Source organism: Manis pentadactyla, chromosome 16 (assembly GCF_030020395.1).
Source record: "Manis pentadactyla isolate mManPen7 chromosome 16, mManPen7.hap1, whole genome shotgun sequence".
In the NCBI taxonomy this organism is placed as follows: Eukaryota; Metazoa; Chordata; class Mammalia; order Pholidota; family Manidae; genus Manis; species Manis pentadactyla.
Window position 1 is genome coordinate 25393720 of NC_080034.1, and position 25131 is coordinate 25418850.

Here is a 25131-nt window from a genome sequence, read left to right on the forward strand (position 1 = left end):
AGGTATTGCTTCACACCTGGTGTCACTCGGGGAAAGTTTGTTGATGTGATACGACTTAGATATCTAGTTCCAGTAACAGGCTTCTGTCGCCACTTCCTTTCTCTGGGGCCTCAGGTGTGTTGTTGTTTGTGTGATCTGCTCTTTTGCTCGGAAATGAAGCTGTCACACTGTTTAGGAAACCCACCTCAATAAACAGAAGAAGTGAGAAGGCTTGAAGCCCTGGAAAACGGCCCTGGTCTTCCTTCTAGCTCCTCTTTGGCATTTGCAGGCTGCTCAGCTTGCCTCGCCAAGGGATCACCCACACAAAAATGGAAGTAGACCAGATGGACCAAAACACGTTTCTTTAGCTGCCTTCATGTGCTCAGGTGGTGACTCGTTCCTGTTCCACAGGTTAGAGTGTGTGAGATTTTGTAGTAGCAGAAGCCTCATAGTTACACCAGGGGAGCTCTGCCTCAGCTCTGCCTCACAGAAGTTAGCTTTTCTGGAACTCACAATGATGACATGTCATAAAACTGCCTAGTGCTCCAATCCGTGCTGTTGACTTTTGCTCTCTGTTCTCTGCAGGGACAGGAGAGCCTCACAACCTAACCAGGAAGTATTGAGGAATCCAGTATCTCATACATTAACAGATTATTAGGAGGAAACAAGAAGGGCTAAGTGGCTTTACTGGTGAGTCATCAGAATTCAGAAGCACACCCTGTTTGTGAAGCAGCCTAAATGTTGGCATACTATGAGCTCCTTCCATTGAAAATGGAATTAACCGACTGTTAAATCCACGCATTTGTTTGGATTCAGATGTTGCTCCAAACCAATGTACTCACAAAATCGTTGATGTCTACTTGTTGCTTAATTTCTTACTATCTGCCAAAATGTTTTTGGTCTAATAAAAATTATAAGGATCCCTTTAGTTGTGAAGGCCATATGCCAGCCCCTAGAAAGTTGCTGAGCTTCATGGTCCAGCGAGCTGGAGGTGAATAACAGCTTCCATCTGAGCTTCAAGCCCTCACACATTAAGCCCCACACTGGCCATTTTGTCTGCCCTTCCACAGCTGCCTTAGTCCAATCCCTGTCCCCAGCCAATTGCACAGCCGCTTTCCCCCTAAGTAATTAGTAGATTATTAGTTCCATATTATAAACACATTCTTGCTAAGGTGTCAGTGATTTATATGCTCCTACATGCACTTGCATGTTAATACAGACAATTGGAAAAGAGCAGCAGAGGACTGGAAAGGATGGAGGACAGAGACAGGAGACAAGCATCATGATTAATTCTCCAAACAAGCTGAGATACAAGCAGTATAACAGGAAGGATTCCATCTTAAGGCTAAGATTCCATTTTAAAAGCCAGGAAGTTAGAAGGTGAGATTCCTAACATATTCTTTGGTAAACAGACAATAACTCAACTTACCTCAAAACAAGGGAAACCGTCTTAACTGAAATGTTCCCAGAGAGAAGCCACTATTCTGGAGAGGAACTGGACCAGTAAATTTCTTGTGTTAAGTTAATTTTGCAGAATTACCTGGAAGACTGATAATAGAGGAGAGGTGACATGGTGTCTCTCACCAGAGATAAGCATCTTGAAACCACATGACAAGTTTATACCCCCCAGCCCCCTGAAAAATCCTTAAAAGAGGGAACCCCCAACCTTTGAACCCTCATTTTTTCTCTTGTTAAGGGCATAACTTTAAGTAAAGCTTTCTCACTGCTCAACTTAACTGTGTTTTGTCTCTCTGCGCTTTTCCAGAGGTAAGTGTCTTTGTTTCTTTGCTGTTTCATTCTATTTCTAAGTCTTCACTTAGTCTCTGCTTTATTCCTGGTAAGTAAGGAGGGGCTGCTGAGAGCTCAGATTAGGGCCTGCAAATTTCCATTGCTTGGGTGACCCGGAGGGAACTGCAGTAGCCTGCCTGAAAATCTCCCTTCTTTGGCAAGTTCTTAGAACCCAATTTCACTCTATTCCGTGCTCTGCGGCTCCCCCAAGTCCTGGGGTGGCAGGGCCCAGCCCCCACGCGGTGGGGATCCAAGGGCTCAGGAGTTGCCAGGTGACGCTGGCGTCAGGAGCTGGTGAGGGAGACGGCCCTGTGCCAAGAAGTTCAGCTCCCGCTCCCGCTCCCGCGCTCCGCACTTCCCTGCCCTCAGCTGCTGGCAAGGCCGCTGCCATTCAGTATGACTCTTGCTCTCTTGAATTCCTTCTGTACCTACACTCTTCCGACGTGCTCAGAAATTCTTTCTCATTCAGAGTCAAGAACTCTCTTCAATCCAGGTTGAGATTTCACCTGGTGCACAGGGAGAGACCACCCAGATGCACCTGCCCAGCAACAAAATGATGGCCTCTAATCCTAGGATTTTAGACATTGGGTCAACTGAGTGAGAGTAGATGTTTCTAGAAGCCCTTGACACTTCGTATTGGATGGAAATTTGGTCTCCACTTACAAGTGGTGGATCCTGAAAAGAGGCCAAGCCTTGTGGAAAAGGCACATGAGGAGGACAGATGTGTCCTCCTTGACTCAGCTGTGAGATCAGCTCTATTCCACCAAGGCTTGTGGAGGGTGAAGGAGCTGGTTGATGCCCTTGAACAACTGGAGGCTGTCAAGTAGGATTCCTTCTCTTGACAACTTTTCCACTGGAACTGATCCAGGCTGATCATAAAGAGTTTTATGATATAAACCAAGTGGCCCAATGGTGTTGGAAACAAGAGTGTCATATTTTGTTTAGGTCTGTACCTTAAGAGGTAGATGAAATTATGGGCAGCAATCTTATTAAGAGTATTATTCACTCTGAAAAAAGATATTTTCATTAGAATTTAGTGCTCCAAAGACCATTTTCTTCTTCTGAGAAGATGGATGCTTCCCCTTTTTTGATACAAAGAGAAATGTACCTAATTAGCTCCCCCTCTTCTTCACTGGTAGGAAGCTCCATCCCTGGAGTTAAGTTTCACATTTATAAAACAATGTATATAACTCATAGGTTTTTATTTGCATTCTTTTTCTTATGGATGCTCTACTTTTATAGTTTTGTAACTTACAGAACTTTTATAGTTCATGTTTCTTTATTTGTATTCTAATATAATTTTATGTAGTAGCATTGCCAGCCACCTTAGGTCATTTGTAAATACAGAGTGTTAGTTTTCAAATTGAGTGTCTCCTTAGAAAGGAAAGAAGCCTTTATTGAAGAGCCTAATATGGTTTAGCTCTAGGTTTCCTAAGGACAAGGAACATCCTGGGAACATTCACCCTCAGCAAGCCTGCTGCTGCTCTCTTCTTCGGGCCCCCGTTCCATACCGTCTCACCCGGAAGTCTGAGGTTCCTTTGTCTGAGAACGTAGCAAGTTGATTCTTCAGGCTTGATTGAGAGAGTAGAAAAAGGAAAAATGATATCTACTTTAACCCTCAGCCCACTGGAGTTACCCGCCTCCCCCCTCCCTGGAATTACGTATGAAGCCTGCATTCCATCCACTCTATGGGGTGTGACCCTGGGTGTCCAGAGGCTGGTCACGAAAGCCTGCTAGAGTGGCATTCTGTAGCAAACCGATTGAGGACAGAAGCGTTCCGCATTCCCCCCAAGCATTTTTCTTCTGTTTTCCTTTTGTGATTTCAGAAATCTGTCAGTGTCTGCTGGGAGAATCGTTAGGTGTTGGACTCTGTGTTCCTTCCTCTTACCAAGCCTGATACTGACTTGAAGCAGGAGGGAGAGTTAACAGAAAAATATTTCTCTTTTCCTTCTTGAAGGGGGTGTGTCCTGGGCTTGTCTGCCTGCAAACACAGCAATGTGCCCTAGGAGTTGCTCGTGAACCTGTACACAGGCCAGTGAACGGCTGGGCTTCGGACGTGAAGGTTGTCTTTGCAGACCGTGTAGGAAGTGACTGAGCCCCAAGTGCACCGGAGGAAGGGCTCCCTCAGACTGTGAGGTGAAGAGAGAAACACCAGGTAAGCCCCGCAGCTCTGATCTGATTCCTTAGAGTGCTCATTACCAGCCCCCATTCCACCTGTTATTCTGATATTCTTGTCCCCTCCCCGTGGGGAAAACTCTGATTTCAATATTCCATTTCCTGAAGAAGGTCAAATAAAGGGACACAGAGTGGAAAAAGCAATGGGCAGAGATGACGGAGGTCAGCCTCTTGGTAACTATGTAAAACGAGGTGATTTGCTGAGTCTCAGACTGCGGGTTTTTGGACTCAGAGCACACCCTTTTCTGCGGATTGTAACACAGTAGCTCCTAGTCTCCGGGTGTGCCTGGGAGGCAGATTAACTGGGATAAAGAAGGCTCCAGCAAGGACACTTGTCAAAAACATTCATCTCAGGGCTTCCACCCATTAGTAATATATTAGCCTTAGCAATCTCTTAAAAATACGCTTGAGAGGATTAAGCTTATTTTCCCTCATTTAAGCTTTGATGGAACCAGTGTACATCCAGGATTTAACTTGCTCCCTGGACTCTGAAAAATCCAGCAGTTGACCCTGATAACCATTTCCTTTGCTCTCTCCTTAAAATAAATATGAAGTGACACACTGTATTTTCTGACTGATAGGCCTTAGAGTTTCATAATTTCTCTTTTCCTTTTCTTTTTCATGAAAAACCCATTTATGTAAATTTGATATCCTATGTAATCCACCCATGCCAGAGACTAAGTGATGGGAAGTTAGCTGAAGTGGGTGTAGGAAGAAGGTCAAGATGGAAGAGGCATGGAGACAGGATGAGTTTGGTCATTTTCCATAGTGATATATCCACTAAACTAACCTGATAATAATAGCCCACACAGCACTGCAGATTATAGATAGAAGAGAGAATGATAATAACAGAAATGCATTCTATGATTTATGAGAAGATTAGCATAAGCCATTTGTTACGTTCTATTTTTCTATAATAAAAACACTACTTATCATCCAACCTTGACCAAAATTAAAAATGATCTTACCAGCAGAGCCGCCTAATTCAACCATGAACAAGTAGTATCACTTTGGCAAGTTATTTAGTTTTCCTTGTTTGGGTTACTTAATCTGCAAAATGGTAGCAGTGAAGCACTAAGATTGAAAATGGAATGTATACATGTTGAGTCTTACAAGCTTAACCTGAAAACACTCCTATTTTATGCACAGTCACAAGTGGATGTGAATTGTCGCCGACATGCTTCATAGGTATGTATGTCTTGCTTCTCTAAAAGGGTGGTAAGTTTCTTTAATGTTTTTAAAAGCATGGACAGTGTACCCATTGCAGGGTTGATCCCTTGCTGTACTGAGGTAAGGAGAGCACCACGCTTTGCTGCTGCATGCCCTTTGGCGTCACTCATTCCACAATTAAAGGATCGCAAATGATCTCCTAGACAAAATAAAGGAATATGTTCATTCAAACTAGGGTAATAGTGACTGATTTTAGCACTTTGGTTGGGAGCAAGTGCCATCTGGAAGAAGCAAGAAGGTACTGGGTATGCAAGGGCACTAGCAAAGCAGGGATGTGTCACAAGGGTGAACAACTCACAAAGTAGAGGAGTGGCATTCCCCAGGACAATGCCACTGAATTCACAATTTTGCTTAAGGCCACTCCTCAGGAAACCATGTTCTACCCAATCAAAACATACATTTTTGAAACCTTTAAAAGTTGTCTTCCTTCCTTCCTTCCTTCCTTCCTTCCTTCCTTCCTTCCTTCCTTCCTTCCTTCCTTCCTTCCTTCCTTCCTTCCTTCCTTCCTTCCTTCCTTCCTTCTTTTCTCTCTCTCCCTCCCTCCCTCCCTCCCTCTCTCTCTCTCTCTCTTTCCTTTCTTCATCCCTCCCTCCCTCCTTTCCTTTCTTTCATTTATTAAAGTATCATTGATGTACAGTATTATGATGCTTCAAATACACAACACAGTGGTTCAACATTCACCCATAGTATCAAGTCCTCATCCCTTCCAGTGTGGTCATTGTCTATCAATGTATAAGATTTTATAGAGTCATTAACTGTATTCTCTGTGCTGTACTATCATCCCCGTGGCCAAGCTATATTGTGATTGCAAATTATTGTGCCCTTTAATCCCCTTCTCCCTCCCTGCCTATCTTCCCCAACCCCTTCCCTTTGGTAACCATGAGTCCCTTCCCTTTGGTAACCATGAGTCCCTTCTCTGTGTCTGTGAGTCTGCTGCTATTTTGTTCCTTCTGTTGCTTTGTTGTTATACTCCACAAATAAGTGAAATCATTTGGTATTTGTCTTCTCTGCCTGGCTTATGTCATTGAGCATAATGCCCTCTAGATCCATCATGCAGTTGAAAATGGGAGGATATCTTTTCTTTTCATGGCTTAATAATATTCCATTGTGTGTATGTACCACATCTTTATCTATTCATCTATTGATGGACATTTTGGTTGCTTCCATATCTTATTTGCCTGTTCCTTTTCTGAAGTTCTTTGGCAGGGACTACCTATAGCTATCCAAAAGGGGAAATCCTATTCCCAAATATATCATGGATTTCTCCTAGATTTTGTTTGAGCAGAGAAGTGCTCACAGGAAGTCAAGGTCTCCACAGTTCTGGACTGGATAGATACATGATCTTAAATAGCTGGGAAAATAATCTAGAAACTTGGAGTGATAAGGCAAAAGTTGAGAGCATCATGGTCTGAAATGTACTAAGAGGCTGAGCTGGTCCCAGCCTTGCCAAATTCCACAAGTGTAGTAGACAAAACCAGTGGAGGGGGGAGGCCCTCTTACCACACTCCCTTGCCAGCAACCCTGAAACAATCTCATAGACACTCCTGTTCAATGGCAGTTGAAAACCTGGGCTCTGAGATGTTGAGAATGAAAATCAGTAAGAACTGATAAGTGTGAAAGTGCCTTGGCCTTTCATAGTTATAGTAAATTCTCCATGTGCAGTCAGTTGAATAAATAAAACGGAAAGAGGTGAATAGAAATGAGGTATGTAGTCCTCAAACTGTGAAAAAATATAGTTAAATCTTGTGGATGAGGGTTATCAAGTCCTCACAGTGCTTTAGATCCTTAGTGCAAATGTAGGTTTTTAATCTCCAGGGCCCATAAACCTGGGTGCAAACTCTAGTTTTAGTGTTGTTCTTTTTTTTAAATCAAGTCATTTAAATAAAGACTTTAAATAGTCTTCAAGATAATTTCCTTATCATTTGCATCTTTCTCATAAGGCAAAATAAAAAAATCTGATCATAAGAGTGTCTACTGTTTAGGGATAAGCAACCATTGACTATACATCTGTGGTGTTAGGATAGCTTGTCACAATGGAACAGAATCACACCTACAAAATTTTGGGTAAACAGACTTTGTATTAAGCAGATTATATTTTCCATGAAAGTCTTCCATGCTTGTGTTTTACTTAGGCTAATTTCGTGTGAAGACTTCCCTATGTTTGATCTCTCAGGGAAACAGACTATTTCTATTAAGAATTTAATGATGTATTTTTTGAACATTTAGCATTCTTCTATGTTGTTGACCATGATACCACTTAGGCAAGTGATTAGTAAAAGAAAAGACACAGGTAACAGTAGAATAGAAACATACCTGTCAGAATTTTATTATATGACAACATGTTCTTTCAAATTGATTTTTAAAATTATTAATGTGGTCTTGATAAGGAATGGTTTATTCAAGGAATCTAGTTAGAGTAATAGGTTATGCATATGGAAGAAAATGAGTAAACCGCTATTTCATGCCCAAACCTAAAATAACTCTAGAAGGATCGAAAATTTAAATGTATTTTTTAAAAAAAGGAAGTTTTAGAAGAAAATATAAGAGATTATTTTTACAATCCTTTTATTGAAAAAAAATTCCTAGCATGACCCCAAGTTTAAAATCTACACTGAAAAAGATTTACAGATGTAATTTCATGAACATTTTGAACTTTTGTGCAGAACAAGACACATAGAAAGTTAAAAGATCAAAGACAAATGATGGGCAAATATTGATAACACAAGAGACAGATCAAGAGCTAATATCAATGCTATTCTAAGATCTCCTAAGAACTTTTTCTTAAGAAAAACATGAGCATTCCAGTAAAAAAACTTTAGAACAATGACTTAGACCAGAAAAATACACATAGTACAAAAGGCTAATAAACATCTGAAAAGATGCTTAATCAAAGCATGAAAATTAAAACAATTTGATAATAATTTTATCTATCAGTTTGGCAAACATTAAAAAGATGTTGGGGACAGTGTGATGAAACAGGCATTTCTACACCTTACCAGGAAGTGTAAGCAGGTACAAATTTGGAGGGCAATTTGGGCATGCCTATCAAAGCTCTAAGTGTATGAACCTTGGAAGCAGCCCTGTCACTCTAACCTAGGAAAATTCCAGTTTGCCTGGAATTAAGGATGCCCAAAAAGCTGAAGAGAAGGAATGCTCGTGGGCAAATTGTAGGAGTGCAAATAATGAATGTGCCGTGATAAAAAGTTTGTTCTTCGTCTGTGCATAAGTGGAGCCTGGAAGATTCTGAGTATAGACTGACATTATACCTGCAGGATAGGAGGAATGCCAGACAACCAGCTCTATTTCTAAAAGAAACATTGGGGGAATATGAAAAACTTGCTTTTCCTCATTAGGAACTTATGATGAAAATTCTGTTAATATGCCCTGGGAAAGAAAGAATGATTATTTTGGGGTAGATTTGAAACACTTAAGGTTTATTTATCAGTATAAGCATTGAAAAGTCAGATACTTGTTTTATTTAAACTGAAAAAGAGTTTGTAACATCTTTAATCTGACTGTTCACATATGAGACACCACAAAGCCTGCCCTGTAGGGTTTTTTTCAGTAGGTCTAAGGAATTGTGTTTCATCCTCAACCAGCTGAGCATCCTTAGACACCGATGACAGTCATATTTGTTAGGAGGATAGCTTTGAGACATACATTCTTCTTTTTCCTGAACAAAGAGAGCTTATTTGCATGGAACTCAGATGGAGAATAAATTAACCATTATGACTTTATTAAAATCATGCCCTCAGCAACAAAACAAACGGGCCTAGAGTCCAAGGGAAATATTAGATTCTTTGGGGAAAGAAATGTAGGGAAATAGTTGATACATTCTTTTGGTTTAGACTTCAGGTGTATCCTTCTCATTTTCCACAGGTGTGAAATGGAAGTATTTCCCATTTAACTTGCAAGATTGCCTAAATAAGGGAATCAATACATACATGAAAGAATTTTGTAGATTAGAAAGAATTATTCTTATTTTTTCTTATTATGTAACTGTCACCCTCCCTCGAGTGCTGTTCAGGAACTTTTTCAAGCAGTCTAAGAGGAAGGTCAAAATTGTTTGTTTTTACCCATTCTAAGTAAGCAATGCTGAGTGGGGAAGATGGGAAATAAGCCTATCCTGGGATTCCAGGAAGGCTGGGTCCCCACTGCTAAGCTGAAGGCTTGGCTGGAAGAAGCTTGGCACCTTCTCTGGAATGTCATTGATCATCCTTTAAGGGCTTAGTGGTAGCTTCTGCTCTACTGAGCCATGAGTGACAGGAGAAAATATTCAGTTATAGGGGTTGGAATAGAGCCAGCCCGTAGGCTGGTAGTCTGGCTCTTTATAATGGAACAGAGCAGGACTTGTCATCTGTGAGAATGAACTCTCCTAGGACACCCGAAGAAGTATTGGGCGACGAGCTAAGAACAACAAATCATCCTATGTTTCCTCTAAAATACAAAGTGCAGAATAAATGGATTCAAACAACCAGAATCCAACAAGGGGAGAGGGGAGCACACAGCTGTGCTAGGCTGACAGCACCAGACACGGGAGACAGACCCTTGAGCGGAAGCTCCAGTGAGTGACAAACAGCACACTGACTTGTAAAAACTGCATTTCAGTTTTTGGATGGCAAACGATCAGGTGAGGAGGTTGGGTCACACATTGGACTCTAAAGGGAGAGCCATTGAGTGATACATAAGATTTTAAATAAGGGGCCTTTGTTGTAAAACAAAGAGACTCCGCAACCCAGTTGCTTTCAAAAGTGGGTCTAGAACCCTGCTTTTGAAGTTTCTCTTAATAGGTAGAGCTGCAGGGCATGAACGCCCTAGGGGCCTGCCTGTGTGTGAACAGCCAGCGCCCAGCACAGTGCAGTGGGAGCCTTTTAACAGCCTGTGGCTGAGCAAACCAAGGCTTAGCTGACTGGTCAAGTAGCCCAGGGAAGGCAGGAACGACCGAGCTAAGTAACTCCTTTCATCTCTTCCAGCCTTATAATTCTAGAGTTCTTACAAATCACACCTCTACTCAGCCCATGGACTTGATTTTTAGTAGGTTATCAGCCCATCCCAAAAGATGCTCAAGAATGATAATAACCAGTTTGAAGAGAAAACTGGAATAAAGCTTAGAAAAATAGTCAGTCTTTCCAGGCTTATTACTTGATGACAGACACTAATGAAAATAACAATTAAACAAGCAATATATAAATAGAAATGGGCCTGTAGTAATAGAATCTGAATGTGAAGGGATTCGAGCTCACCTCATTTTATTGCTTATTTTATAGGGGAGGAAACGAACTAAAGTGAGTTTTTTTAAACTTTCACAAGTTTTAACAGATTAGAGACAAAGCTGGGGTTAGGGTCTAATTAATCTAGGTTTCTTTCTACTCTATTGATACAGCATAAACATGCTAAAACATGCTAAAATATAAAATAAGTGTTTAAAGTTGTACTGCATACACATATTTATACAGACATTCACTGAGATTTTAAAAGACTTTATGGTCTTTCCAGAAGTCTGTCTAGCTCATAAAATTTACCAAACCTCCAGACGTTTTTCCAGACTGGCAATATGCAGTTATCTTTTCTGTTCCCCAGCTCTTCTCTCTCTACCTGCCTACTTAAAGGAACACAAAGAAACTCTTCTCAAAGGCAGGTGGCCTGAGGGGTCCTATACAAAGATAGATTCCAATGGAAGGGTTACCCAAAACTTATAAAATAAGAGGTAAAAAAAAAAAACACGGTTTTACAGGTCTTCTGCTTATAAAACAATCAGTTCCATTTAAGTCATGATTTATTTTAGATCCTGGCTGGAGATCTGCTCTTTCCCTGTGTATGTGGGTTATGTTATATGAGTAATGCACATGTGCACTTATGAGTCCAAGATAGAAGGGAGACAGTTCTACTGGGAGTAATTCTATTTATAGGGGAAGTGACATAATCCCATAAATACTGATGCCAGGAAAGCAACCCCAGGGTACAACTGTGCCTAAGATTAGACTGTTGCTAAAAATGCTGGAAGGTGTAGGTGTGAACAGTTCCAACTAAGCCCCGCTGCTGATAAGGAGCCGCTGTTGGTATAAAGAAATGATACCTGGAGTCCATAAATATGTAACTGGAAGAACAGGGAGACAATGATCAGCCGTCTCCAGAGGTGTAACAGCAAATTCTAATGATTGTTCACTGCACACCGAAGGGCAGGGATTATCAGGAATGAATTCCCTTGAATGAATTCAAGGAAGTGAGGGGGTCCTACCACGGCGTAGCCTTCCCACGGGTGCCAGGGCCAGCACAGCTGCAGGCCAGCCATCGCCGGCCCCCAGCTGTCGCAGCCAAGGTGTGACGTAAGCACGCACGCTCTGACAACAACAGTGGCGAGGGCGCACAGAGCCTGAGAATTTTTGAATAATCAGGACCCTTTCAGCTTGGAAAGGAAGAGCTGAAAATACCATGGGGTTTGCCTCTAGTAAAGGCAAACACACACACACACATAAAGTAGTTCTTGACATTTACACCACTGGGGGCTCTCCTTGGAGTCATATAATTCAGTTACTACAAAAGTGTATTTTTATTTCCTTGAGGCTGGGATCCTTTGGTTTACACAGTAGTGGCCATTCACCCAGAAGCACCTTTTATTTGGTAAGTTAACTTGACTCAGAATTAAAGTCAAATTCTGACACAATCCAATGAGTAACTGCAAAAACTGTATAAAAAACAAGAGAGCCATAATCGAGGCTTACCACCGGCCAGGCATTGTTCTCAGTACTTTATAGGCAATATCACATTAAGTTCTCCCAAGAATGTCTGAGTTAGATACTGTTTCTCCCACCTTGTAGATGAGCAGAGTGAGGAATGGAAAGCCTGAGAAAATATCAAAGGACATCCAGTTGATAAATGTCAAGGCTGGGCCTGAATCCAAGGCTGTTAAGCTACAGAGCCTGTTTTGAACCCATGCACCTCTAGACACCATTTTCCCGCCTTTGATTAGTTGTCAAATATAAGATGCCCAGTTAAATCTGAATTTCAGGAAAGCAGCAAATAATTCTGGACAATGACCAGTGTCCTAAATATTGTGGGGTACATACTTAATATTAAAAAAATTATTCATTACTTATCTGAAATTCAATCTTCCTATCCCAGAGGGAGCTCTAGGCACCAAGAAAGCAAAGAAAAAATTTTGATTAGTTTGAACTTTGGCTCTAAACCCCAAAGTAGAATTCAAATCACAGGATCAGCCTTGGTGTAGATGCTTTTTCCTAGCCCAGCACCAGTCCTGAGTATTGGTGCTCAGACCTGCCTACGGGTCAGCGTCTCTTGGGTGCCTTTAGCAATGCACGTGGCTGGGCCTGCCTGTCTAAGATTGAGTAGGCTTAGGGTGGGATGGGGCACCTGTACTTTCTAATGAGCTCCTAAATGTTTTCTTTCCTCCTCCTCCTCCTTTTCCTCTTGCATTTTTGTAGTCCAGCCATTCATGACTGCACTGCAGAGCAGTGACTGGGAACCGCTGGTCTGAAGCCCTGACTGTAAGTCACACTTTACTATTTCTTGCAGGCCCAAGGAGACAGCTCCGAGTGCATCCTGCAGCGTGGGTGGGAGAGGGAATAAAGAGGCTGAGCGTGTAAGAGAGAGAGTGTCCTCAGTGCCCAGAGCTGTTGCCCAGGCCTTCTGGACCTGGGTGTGCAGCCTCAGGCCTGGAGTGCATATGGGAAAAGGAAGATTTTTCAGAGAGAGAAAGAGATATAGAGAGAGTCATATGAAGCCCAGGCCTCCCATTTGGAAGCTGGCCCTGGCACAAGAGAGAGCGTGGATCACCCCCACATGTGTCTGGAGTGTGGATCACCCCCACATGTATCTATAGACACTATCGTCTGAAAGCCCCAGCACTGTGGATCATGGACCAAATAGTTGTAATGTCACTGTAGTCCAAGAAGGTACTGGGAAATCAATCTAGGAGGATGTGATTGACCAGGCCCCAAAGAAAGAAATATATTTTATTATATGTGCGTGTGTATGTGTATTACAAAATATGCAGACAATTTTAATTGCAATTAAAATTAAACTTACAAAAAAAAAGAAAGAAAAAGGAAGGGAGGGAGGGAGGGAGGAAGGGAGGAAGGGAAAAGAAAAATGGAATAGAAAATATTCAAGGGCATATCTTGGAGAAAGAAGTTCTGTTTCACAAAGCTGTTCTGTTATTTAACAATTCAATCATTTATACATACACACTCATATATTTTATAAGACACACACACACACACAATAAAATATATTTCTTTCTATGTGACCTGGTCAAAAATGTTTGAGAAACACTACTCTAGAGACAAATCTCCATCACTTTTGGAAAGCAGAAAGCACAGGACAGAGGGAACAGGGCTCAGAGAAGATGAATGTTTGGAGGAAAGATCTAGAAGGATGATGTGGAGCCTAGGCTGCTGCCCAAAGAAAGTTAAAACAAAAGATTTAGGGGGATTCTTGGCAACAGGAGGGTGGAGGTGTGAGAGGACTGGTCTCCCAAGAGGAGAAGGTAAATATAAAAGTTGTCTCTGCCTCACTGCCTGTTTTTCATGCTTCCCTAGAAAGCCCTAGAAAGGGTCTCCGCTGATACATAGACCACGTCCATGGTGATGATGATTACTCTGTTTCTAACGCCTTTTCTCTTTTCTTGTAGATCAGAAGGCAACGTGTGGGGCAGACCTCAGGGATGGCAGGGTTTGCATGAAGGTTAAAGGACACCCAGAAAGCAACGTAAGGGCTGGAAGGGAGGGCCCAGCCCCGTGGCTTCTGTACTGCTCATCAAGGGCACTTACTTAAATGGTGTGTTTTTGAGTTTGCAAATCTCAGTCTTTCATCTTTTCCAATGGATGTGAAAGAAGCATTGAGAGGCTGTAAGGAAATATTCCTTCATCTTCTTTGCATGCTGCCCAATAAAACCTCTTTTAAAAATTGTGGTAAAGAATCCACATAATATAAAACGTACCATCTTAACCATTTTTATGTGTGCAAGTTCAGTAGTATTAAGTATATTCACATTGATGTATAACTGATTTCTAGAACTTTCTCATCTGGCAAAACTGAAACTCAGACCCACTAAAAAAACACTCCCATTTCCAAGGCCCTGGCAATAATGATTTTCCTTTCTATCAGTTTTACATCTTTAGATACTTCATACAAGTGGAATCACACAGTATTTGTCTTTTTGTAACTGGCTATTTTGCTTAACATAATGTCCTCAAGGTTCATCCATGTTGTGTTCCTTCTTTGTAAAGCCTGAATAATATTGATGAATATATAATATATTAATAATACATACAATATACAAATATATAATATGTAAAATTATAAATAAATATGTAAAAATAGTAGAAAGTATAATGAATAATGTAATAATAATGCCTAATAAAACTTTTGGCGATGACGAAACTATTCTGTGTCTATACTGCCTAACTAGTAGCCACATGTGACTATTGAGCACTTGAAACATGACTAGTGGGGCTGAGAAATTGACTTTTTAATTTCACTTATGCATTTAAAATTAAAATTTAGATTGCCCCATGTGCCTAGCAACACCTACATTGGATAGAACAATTCTAATTTATTGTGGTTTTTTTCACTGACACCAAATATCCTGGGTATAAATTATTAATTTTGTGACTAGAGCAATGTGCTGCATTTTAATTATTCTGGGCTAACTATAAACTTGAGGACAATTTGTTGCTAATTATATCAACTCTAGAGCTGGAAATTTGTTAGTTCATTATTAGTTTTATGCTTACATACTCAGGTTCTATCCTTATATTAATGGATCTAAGGGTCCTTGGTTATTTTAATGCTTGTTTTTCCTGAGATGAAAGGAAATCTCAGTGAAATAGAAAAGACTGGATGTTAAGTGCATGTGGTTACAAAGTTAAGCAAGTCATGATTTAAAAATAGCCTGTGTTTATTCAAATTCGATCATTTAGATGAGAGCTCTCTGGCAATTTTGTAGTAAGTTTGCAAAAACAGAAATTTACTATTTCGGCCATAAAATGGAAGTAGTGGTGTCTCAGGATACCTACATGAAGTGGAAAAATCACTCAGGGCTACTGAACAGCTTAGAGAGGTCCTACCACAGTGTGCATTTAAAAATTTTGGCTTGCAGCGTACTTGTTTTTGTGCCTCAGCCCTGCAGGGTTCACCACTCGTCTGGCCACAGACTGAACCCAGCTATTGATGTTCAGTCCGGGGAAAGGAGCGGGACGTGCGGAAGATGAGAGTTGGAATGTTCTGGCTCTTCTCCTTCACAGTCATTGAGGGCCGAGCCGACTTCCCAGGGGTGAGCTGGGGAGGTTCCCTTCCTCCTCTCTACCACCTGTCTCCTCTCTCCTGGTACATCACCCGCTAGGCAACTGAAACTACATAATTTAGTAGACTTGGCATCAGAGGTCCTGCCTCTTGTTTCAACATTAGTAACACTAGCTGTGTGGCTTCAGATGAGTCATTTCATCTCTTAGAGTGTAGATGACCTACCTGCAAAATGAGGAGGTGGGACTAAACCATCCTGGACATCTCTCCTAGGCCGCCTCTTCTCTCCTGCAGCCTCTTTGGTGGAGAGAAAGCACGCAGATTGGCATTAGCAGTCCTTGGACTCTGTCTTCCCTGTTGATACTCACTTTCTTGATACTTTCATCTGGAATCATGGTTTTAATGTTGTCTATGTGCCGTTGACTCCCAAATTCATATCTCTACCTTGGGCCCTTCCCCTGGACCCCACACTCATACATCTATGACCTGCTTGTTACCTCCAGTTTGATGCTCAACAGGCCCCTCAACCCAGTGTGCCCAAAATTAAATCCTTGATTTTTTCCTCACCAACTTGCCCCTCCTTCCCTGTCTCAGCAAGCGGTATCATCATCGCCCCAGCTGCTTAGGCACAAGACCTATTTTCATGCTGGACTCTTTTCATAATCTGTATCAAAACTATGGTATCTTTTCTTTTTTGTTGGCTTTATCTTTATAATATGTCCAGAATGCAAACACTTCTTACCACCTCCATGGCTGCTACCCTGATCCGCACTTTCATTGCTCACCTATCTGGCTTTAGTAACTCCAGCAATGCTCTCATGGTTTCTGGGCTTGTCTATTCTAACTTGGCTGCAGGAGTCAGCCTTCTAAAAGGTAAAGCAGATCACATCTTTCCTCTGTTCAGAATTCTCCAGCGGTTTCCCGTCTCACTCAAGTCAAAGCTAAGCCCTTGCTGTAGCCTATAAATACCTGCACAGCCTGCCTCCCTGGAGGTACTCTGATGCCCCTTCCTGCCCCTCTCCCCTCACCCACCCCACCTGGCTACTCTGGCCTCCTCCCTCTGCCTTCACATGTCAGGCACATTCTTATCCCAGGGCCGTTGCCTGTGCTGTTCCCTATGCCTAGAATGTTCATTCTCCAGGGAGCCTCACTTCCTCACCCACTTCAGGTTTGCGCTCAAAACGTGCCTCAGTGAGGCCTTCTCTTGCCACCTTCCCACCCCACTGGCTTGGGATTTTAGATCCATGATTTCAATTTATCTGGGAAATCTAACAGGGCCTTATGAAGTACAACATTATGAAGCCTCACTATATTATTCTTTTTTCCTTTTTAACAGAGAAATGATGGCGTCAAAACAAAAAGAGAATTCACTGTGGATAAGAGAAGACATCTCGGTGAGAGTCTATTAGATAGGGTGGTGGGGTGAATGCTGGTGCCAAGAGATCAGGGTTCAAACCCCCAGTGGGCTTCTGACCAGTTTAATGATCTTTGGCACATTATTAAACACCCCAGTCTGTAAAATGAGCATAATATTAGTCCCTCCTAGTAAAACATTTGTGAAGATTAAACAATATAATAAAGGCATTGTATCCTGCACCACACCTGGCAAGTGGCTGCTCTGTAAGTCATCCTTACTCTCCTTATCTTGATCCTAACAATGTAATTAACAGGCACAGCCCTCAGTCTAGAAATGTGTTGTGTTCTGAAAGATAATTTGTGGGTCTGATGTCTCAAGCACTGCATGTATTTCCTCAAGGAAGTGGTAGTGCACACAGATGGCTGTTAGGTTCCTGGGTCAGCCCATAAAAGCCTTTCTCCAGTGCACTGAATCTGCCATGCAACAATGTGCTAAGAGAGCCACAGAGCTTACCACCACGCAAAGCTACAATTCTCCAGGAAAATAAGATAAAAATTCAACTTGGAATGCCATCAACACATTTTCCCTGACAATAAAAATACAGGTAGTATTTATTGAGCTGTTACTATGTGCCAAACACTGTTTTAGCATATTAGATGAATTAAATCCTCACACTGACCCTCTGAGTTAGGTACAGTGGTCATGTTTGTTTCACAGGTAATGAAATTAAAGCACAAAGCTAAGGGGCAGGAGGCATGATTCAAACACAGTCAGTGTGGTTCCAGAACCAGTGCCATTAACACTTAACAGTGTGACCCAAGTCAGCCTTTCCACTATTCCCCACTTCTTACCAGCTTGGGCAGGCAATGCGAATCCCCATAGCCCCTACCACTTGGTGTGACTCCCAGGGCCTGGGGCAGGGTTCCAGCCTACAAAGAGGTGGGTCCGAGGCTCTGGTGGGGTGAGCTGGTAGGACTATGGGGGATGGGAATCTCTCATAAGTGTTCTGGGATGGGTCTTAGCCTCAGCCACCTTCCAGTTACCCACTTGGTCGCCTTCTAAGAAGTCTAGGGATTGATCCAGCTGCTTTTCTTCTCTATAAATCTCCCTTCTAACTCTGCCACAGAGCCCCTAAGAAATGAGACGATCTCAAAGAAGCTCCCCATCTCATCTGTCCCCTCAAAAACCATGGGGGTGTCTTGAGAAGTCTAAGAGCTTTCTAAGAGATTTCACTTCTGATGGCTATGAAATGAGACCCAGGATTAAGAGGATGTTCACCTTCTGTCTCTTTTTCTCTAAATTCTTTGACATTCTTAATCTGGGATCCATAGATACATTTCAGAGGATCTTGAAACATCATGAAATTTCATACTAAATTTCATCTGATTGAGTCTAAATGAATTCTGAATGGGAGAAAAACTCATAGGACTCATCTTCTTTCCCAGCCAAAAACACTTAATAGCCTCTCCCTTGGGGAACAAAGAATGCTGCCCAAAGATGATAAGATGAGGTACATAAGAGCTCAAGTCAAATTTTATTTTGTTTTGCATTTGCATTTCATATAAATACTCAAAGTAGCCTAATTAATGGAACATTTTTACCGAACGAAGGGCTTTTTGCAAAGAAAATTGTGAAATTGGGGGTTTTATATTGGAGATACTTTCTAATCAGTGTCTGGAAGATCTAAAGTAGTAACAAGCAGTGTGGACCTGTCCATGACCTCCAGGCTGAATCTGACAATTGCTTTATGTTGACTCTCTTGGCAATGTCTCCATCCCAGACTGAGAAAGCCCCCAGACAGAGGCTTTTGTCTTCCTCTCTTTAGGCCCCGTCCTGGAATATGAGCTGCTGCTTCAGGTGGCCTATAGAGATCCCAAGGAGAAAAGAAAATTGAAGAATTTTCTGAAGCTTTTGAAGCCTCCATCATTAGGGTCATATGGGCCAATGAAGATTATCAGAGTGAAGGCCACCACGTGTAAGTCTTTCCTCTGGAGACTGGGAGTGGAAATGGGGAAGGCAGGTGTATCAGTCAGGATAGGTCAGGTTATGCCGGGGAAAGGATCATCCCCACAATATCTGTGACCTAAAAGAAGAGCATTTCTTCTTTGTGCCCGGGTCCATTGCAGGTTGGCAGAGGGGCTGTGTTTGTGTGGTCACTTGGTGACCGAGGCTAAGGAATCAGACTCAAATGTGCCCATTTCAAGCTGAAGAGACATGAAGCCCTGGAGAGTTTCTCATTGGCGATTGAATTCTCTAACTCAGAAGTGATGCACACTAATTCTGCTCATGATTTATTGGCCACAGTTGATTCCATGGCTCCAGACAACCTCAGGGGCTCAGGATACACAATCTTATTATATGTCTGGAAGACAGCAAGAAATATTTGGCAAATAGCACTAATGGCTGCAATAGTGGGGTTCAGAGAAGTTAAATGATTAGTCTCGAGCAATGATTCTCAAAGTGTGGCACCCAGATTAGCAGCAGCAGGATCAGAGAACTTGAATAAATGCAAATGCTCAGGCCCATCCTAGACCTGCTGCAACAGAAACTTTGGGAGGAGAACTTTCAGGTGACTCTGACACGATAAGGTTTGAGAACAGTTTGCTGTGCTCTATTGTGCAGATTTTTATGAAATGTCTAAGAACTTGGCCCCATTTTTGTCTGTTAAGAACGAATGGCTTCTGATGGGATTTTTAGGTCAGTCAGAAGGGAATTGCATTCAGGATTGGCTGATGGACATTTTCATCACGACTTCCCCCCTCCCATAAAAAAGCTTTCTATTTTTACCATCTTGCTTCCAGGGCCACCTGGGAGTGGTGGTAGGTGGATGGGGGGAGCCATGAGATAGTAGATCAATACCCTCTAGAACTCTCCAGAAAACTCCCAGGTTGATGCTCCCTTCTCTGCTTCTCTTTTCCATCCCAAGGGATATCCACAGGGCATACGTCCTTTTGGGTGCTTATCTCAGCCATGTGATTTTTAAGTTTCCTAGGTTTCTGGTACCAGCCTCAGAATCCAGTGCATTGGACATTTCCTTACTTGAAACATATTGCTATTCTGGTTTCATCTTTCTAGCTTCTGGTAGGAAATACTTGATTCAGATTCTCAGTCAGAGCCAGGGATGAGAACTTGGCCATCATCAATTTATTAACCAGGCCCCATGGGACCAACTCTGGTCTTCTGTGTAGATTGTGGCAACCAGAATGGAATCCTGCAGTGTGCCTGTGAAGATGGCTACACCTGGTTTCCTCCCTCATGCCTTGATCCCCAGAAATGCTACCTTCATGAAGATGGATCACTCCAGTACTGTGACTGTCACCTCAACAACCTCACCCAGAGCATCAGCTTCTGTGAGAGAACAAGTAAGCACATCAGGGGAGTAGGAGGAGAGCTCCCACCCAACACAGCGGGGACTCTAGCTCTTTGCCCGTGTGTTACTCTCTGTCTCCGGGAGCACAGCTAATGTTTGCGGGGAGATTGACAGGTGGTAACAGTATACCCTGCTAGTTTTTTTTTAAAAATAAGCATTCTGTATTACTTATTTTATGCATAAATAATTTAATACATATTATTTATTATTCCTGTTCAATGAGTTATTATAGGGCAGACAATTACCTTGACAATTATAGACAATATATCTTAGCTGGAAGCAGCAAGAGCTTCTTAAGTGCAGAAAATAAAAAATGCAACAAATACACATAATGAAGGTGTTAGCCAAAGTAAAAGCTAAAAGTCTAGTGGAAACTGAGGGAGCTCTGTGATGCTCGGTAGATGATGAAATGAACCAAATGACGTGGGCTGGTAGGTTTGGAGGTCCTTAAGAAACTCCTCAGAGACGCCTTCAGTTATGGTAAAGCTCTGGGTTTGGTAGAGCTGAGCAGAATAGGGAGTGAGTGAAATAGCCCTGCTTTCCAGGTATCTCTGTCTCCCCTCCCTAGGACCATAGCCACGCAGGCTAACGTGACACATAAGCATCACCATTGTATCCAGTTCTGGGGCAAATTCTGGGAGGATGCTGTGAGGTATTTTCTCTGGCTATTTATGAAGTAGCAGACCAGCTGGGGAGGCCAGGCTGTAATACAAGGAAGAAGACGATATAATTTCTTCCACAAATTTTGATGGAAACCTAACTTTTCAAAGGTGGCCCATGTCTGATTCATCTCCAAGAAGTAAAAAGTTGGGTCTGACAGGGATTGCATTCATAAGGGCCTTCCCAAAGCAGAGCAGGGACATAGATCCATGAGATATGTTCACAAATACATGTGTAGACACAAGAAGTCTTAGCGGGTATGGATAAAGTACTGTAGGAATTAGAGGAGGGAGAGACTTTGCATCTGGAGATCGGGAAGGTCTTGCAGAAGAGGTACACCGGACTCAGCCTTGAATGAAGGATAAATGAGATTTGTCCACACGAAGATGGAGAAAGACCTGTCCCAACACAGAAAAGTGCCAGCGATGGGCAAGCAAGGTGTTTGCTGGAGCTGCTGGCAATAGCATTTAAAAAAAAATTTTTCATAGGGACAATGTTTAAGTGCAATGCCTAGATGGAGATGTATTTCAGTGTTAAGGGACTGCCTTTTTTAACTACACTTGGGTATCTACATATTTACCTACTTATAAGCCTGTCTTGATTACCAGCACTTTCCCATTATGTTCCAAATCCACACCTAAAAACTATGGTTTCATATACGCTTCCCATATTATTTTAGGTGAACATTTGTTATTAAAGGGAACTGAAATCTCGCTCTGGAATAGACGGGCTCCAGAGTGCACTTCTGTAATTCTATGCTATGTCAAAATGAAGTGAGTACTTTTATATCTATAAACTTGTTTTCATTTCCCATAGAAGTTTGGGGCACTTTTGAAATTCATGAAAGGTTTACTGAAGACCTTTTGAATTCATCTTCTGCTATATACTCCAGTTATACCATTGGAATTGAAGTTCAAGTAAGCACTTTCTATTTATTACATAAGAAATTATTGGCTAAACGTAACTTGAGATGATTTCAACTCAACATATTTATTGAATACATATTCTTTATTATTCTTGTTCAATGAGTTATTACAGAGCAGCTAATCACACTGCCCACGTTTGACATGCTTTAAACATTTTCTTTCTAGGGAACTTTAGCAGCTGACTTTTCTCCATTTCTCTTACAATCAGTTTTGTTCACTTATGTATGAGTAATACTGTACCCAGGCTTCTTGATTATTTGCTGTTTTTATTTATTCAAAGAAAATTTTCATGATTTAAGCCCAACTGTCAGCATTTGGGATTTGTTTCATAAAGAAACCTCTCCTATTAGAGACTAAAGAGAGTTACTGAGCAAACTTCTGGTCTTCATAATAAAGTCACATAAAAACTGAAAAGGTGTACCTCTGCCTAAGGTGTTCAGGTGTGGTTCTAACTGGAGACATGTGCGAATACTCTACAGGTAGATTCAGTTTAATTATGTATGAAAATTAATGGCTTATTTTTGAAAAGGAGAAAATAGATAGATTTGGGGTAAATTTATTATATTATCTGGCACCAAATTCATCCTCTATTCTAAGCAACTGGTTCTTCACTCTTTATTAGCAACCTCAAAAATAAATTATATGAATGTGTGTGTGTGTGTGTGTGCATGTATCCACTCTGGACTGGCATTTTAACTGTATTTGTATAACATGCAACTGTATCTCTTTCCTTTGCTCAGTGCTTCCATTGGTTTATTGTTTGTGTCCATTGTTTGTTCAAATATCTTTCCTGTGTGAGGACAAAGATCAACATATTGCCCTTTGTTCTCTTTGTAAGCTTAAAGAAGCATACAAAAGAATCCAAGGTTTTGAGTCAGTTCGGGTCACCCAATTTCGGTAAGTAACTCCGTAACCTTAGAAGGGCATCCCCAGAATTGTGCAACAGTCCTGCAGAACGCGTAGTGCTGTTTCCAGTTGACCTTGATAGAGAACAGGGCAGAAGTGGTCTTTCTAGTAAGATTCTTACTAAAGCTGGACAAAGTCTGTGATGTTTTTTGAAGTCAGAAGAGGAAAGTCAGTACTCATTTAAATGAGTTTAGGAACTTAAATATTGAATGGCATTCTCTAAGCTATGGATCAGAGACCAGAAATGCAAACCCACAGTAGTAGGGCAGAACTCAGAAGGAAGCAGAAGATCACGGAGTGCATGAATGGGAAGGGGTGAGGGGTGGAGATGAGGATTGTGGGTTGTGGAGAGATGGATTTTTCCTTTCCATAACCACAGGGTCGGTATTGTATAACTGGCAGCCAGGAGGGGAGCCTTGGGTAAAATATTATTTTTTTTGTGTGGATATCATGTATGCCCCATAGTTCAAAATCCAGCAATCGTTGTCTACAGCAAATACAGAGGTATTTAGTAAATTATCCTTTTGTTTATACTTTAATTCTAAAAGTTATGTGGTCAGTTAGCCATGTATGAATTGAAAACCAACTATTAATAGTCTGCTGGACAGAGGAAGTGACTTAGAGGACAGGGAACTTGACTTATATTTTTTAGCTAAAGAACAGCTACAGGGAATTTTCAACAGCGTTTTCTGTAAATATACTGTCCTGGATATTATCCTTTAAGTCATCTCATGACCTTATATAATGGCCCAAGTGTATAATTTTCTTTAAAATTCAATGCTAGGAAAAACACTGCTGCTTTTTCTTATATCAAGGTCTTTATAATTAATTGTATTTTCCTTTTTGACTTTGCTGTCTTTGAACTCATAGACAAAATTGAAACTCAGTAACAATAATTTTTGTAGTCAATATTCATGCTTTTCTTTCCCTGGCTTCTGGTTGTCCATTTATATTTCTATTGTATATTTACTGCATATATCTTAAAAGTTGTCTCCAATAATTCATAGGCAAAATAACAATCAAAGTAGTCATATGTCTATAAAATACAACTATTTACGATTTACTCTTTCTTTGTATGACTTAAAGTAAATCTTAATCTGTGTCTCACTTTACTTACCTGTCAAATGGGACTGTTAATACTGTGGAAATTAACTTAATCTCATTTAATCATTTGAAATAATAGGCAGGAAAATACTCTGTAAACAGTATAGAAGGGCCTTATCAATGCAAAGACCTTTTGACCATCACTACATAAAAAAGTATTTGGATTTTTTTAATTCACTGTGAATGGTAATTCAATATAATGTTTAAGAATTTGAGATTTGGAGTATCAGAGGTTCTAATCCATCACTTAATAATTAATAATTACCTGACCCAACTTCTCTTTGGGATTCCAGCTTCCTTATTTACAAAATGGAGATAATACAGTGTTTATTTCATGGAGTTACTGCAGGATTAGCTTAACTAACACATGTGAGCTCACTTCCTTTCATGACTTCAAACACCATGTATATGCTGATGGTTTCTAAATTTATTACTTGTGTTTGATCTCATCCCTGAACTCCACACCCAAATATCCAACTGCCTATTAACATCTCCACTTGATTGTCTGGTAAGCATTGACGTCAAACATGAACATGTCCCAACCCAGGTCTTCCCACTCTCCTCCTTATGTCTCACCCGTTTCAGTCCCAGAGATGCTATTCTTCCAGTTGCCTAGACTCACACTATGAAGTCATCCTATGTCTTAAACTTTTCTTGAAGTATAATTTACATACAGTGATTGTGCAAACCTTAAGTATACAGCTTAATAAGCTTTGCAAATGCTTGTCTAAGCCATCTCCTATCGAGACAGAACATTTCCACCACTATGGAAGTTCCCTTGTACTCATTTCTAGCTGATTTCCATGTCCTTCCCTACTCCCCTACCAGAAATGACCACTGGTCTTATTTCTATCACCATAGATTAGTTTTGCCTTTTCTAGAACGTTATGCAAATGCAATCATCCAACGAGTGTTTTTTTTTGGTGTCTGGCTTCTTTCACTCAGTGTAATGTCTTTGAGATCCATTTTTGTTTTCCTAAGCATCAGTGGCTCCTTCCTTTTTATTGCCCTGTAGTATTCCATTGTATGAGTGTACTGTGATTTGTTTCTCCATTCCTTACAGTCATACTGGTTTCTTTTTCCCATACCTAAAATGTGTGCCATTAACAATTCCTATGGTTTAGTCTTCAAAGACAACCTGAATCAGACCACTTCTCTCCACATGCCCTGCCACCCAACTAGTTCAAGCCACCAACACTTCTTTCCTAATTAGTCCTCCTGCTTACCTACATGCCTCCCTCAGTCTGTTGTCGCACAGCATCCAGACAAATCTGATCGTGTTACCAACTTTTAATAAAGAATAAAACCTTTTAATAAAAAATAAAATTCAAGCTCTAAGTTACTATATGATCTGGTTCCTGTGTACTTTGGTA

At 41.2% G+C, this 25131-nt stretch overlaps 1 protein-coding gene across 6 annotated transcripts in view; it reads left to right on the forward strand.

The window, feature by feature from the left end:
• The first annotated feature begins 561 nt into the window (after positions 1 to 561).
• The window catches only part of ADGRF1 (adhesion G protein-coupled receptor F1), a 49027-nt gene continuing 24457 nt past the window's right edge, over positions 562 to 25131 (forward strand). For 2 of the 6 annotated variants that reach the window (XM_036927417.2, XM_036927414.2), the window contains exons 1-10: positions 3540 to 3922; positions 5092 to 5130; positions 12615 to 12677; positions 13823 to 13899; positions 15315 to 15466; positions 16772 to 16829; positions 18618 to 18767; positions 19981 to 20154; positions 21639 to 21739; positions 22587 to 22645. In XM_036927417.2, the coding sequence (XP_036783312.2) occupies positions 15401 to 15466; positions 16772 to 16829; positions 18618 to 18767; positions 19981 to 20154; positions 21639 to 21739; positions 22587 to 22645 (608 nt within the window). In that variant the 5' untranslated portion in view covers positions 3540 to 3922; positions 5092 to 5130; positions 12615 to 12677; positions 13823 to 13899; positions 15315 to 15400. Of the gene's footprint in view, positions 670 to 1198; positions 1360 to 3539; positions 3923 to 5091; positions 5131 to 12614; positions 12678 to 13822; positions 13969 to 15314; positions 15467 to 16771; positions 16830 to 18617; positions 18768 to 19980; positions 20155 to 21638; positions 21740 to 22586; positions 22646 to 25131 lie in introns of those variants that run through there. The other 4 variants (XM_057493825.1, XM_036927415.2, XM_036927418.2 and 1 more) reach the window with 4 other exon arrangements.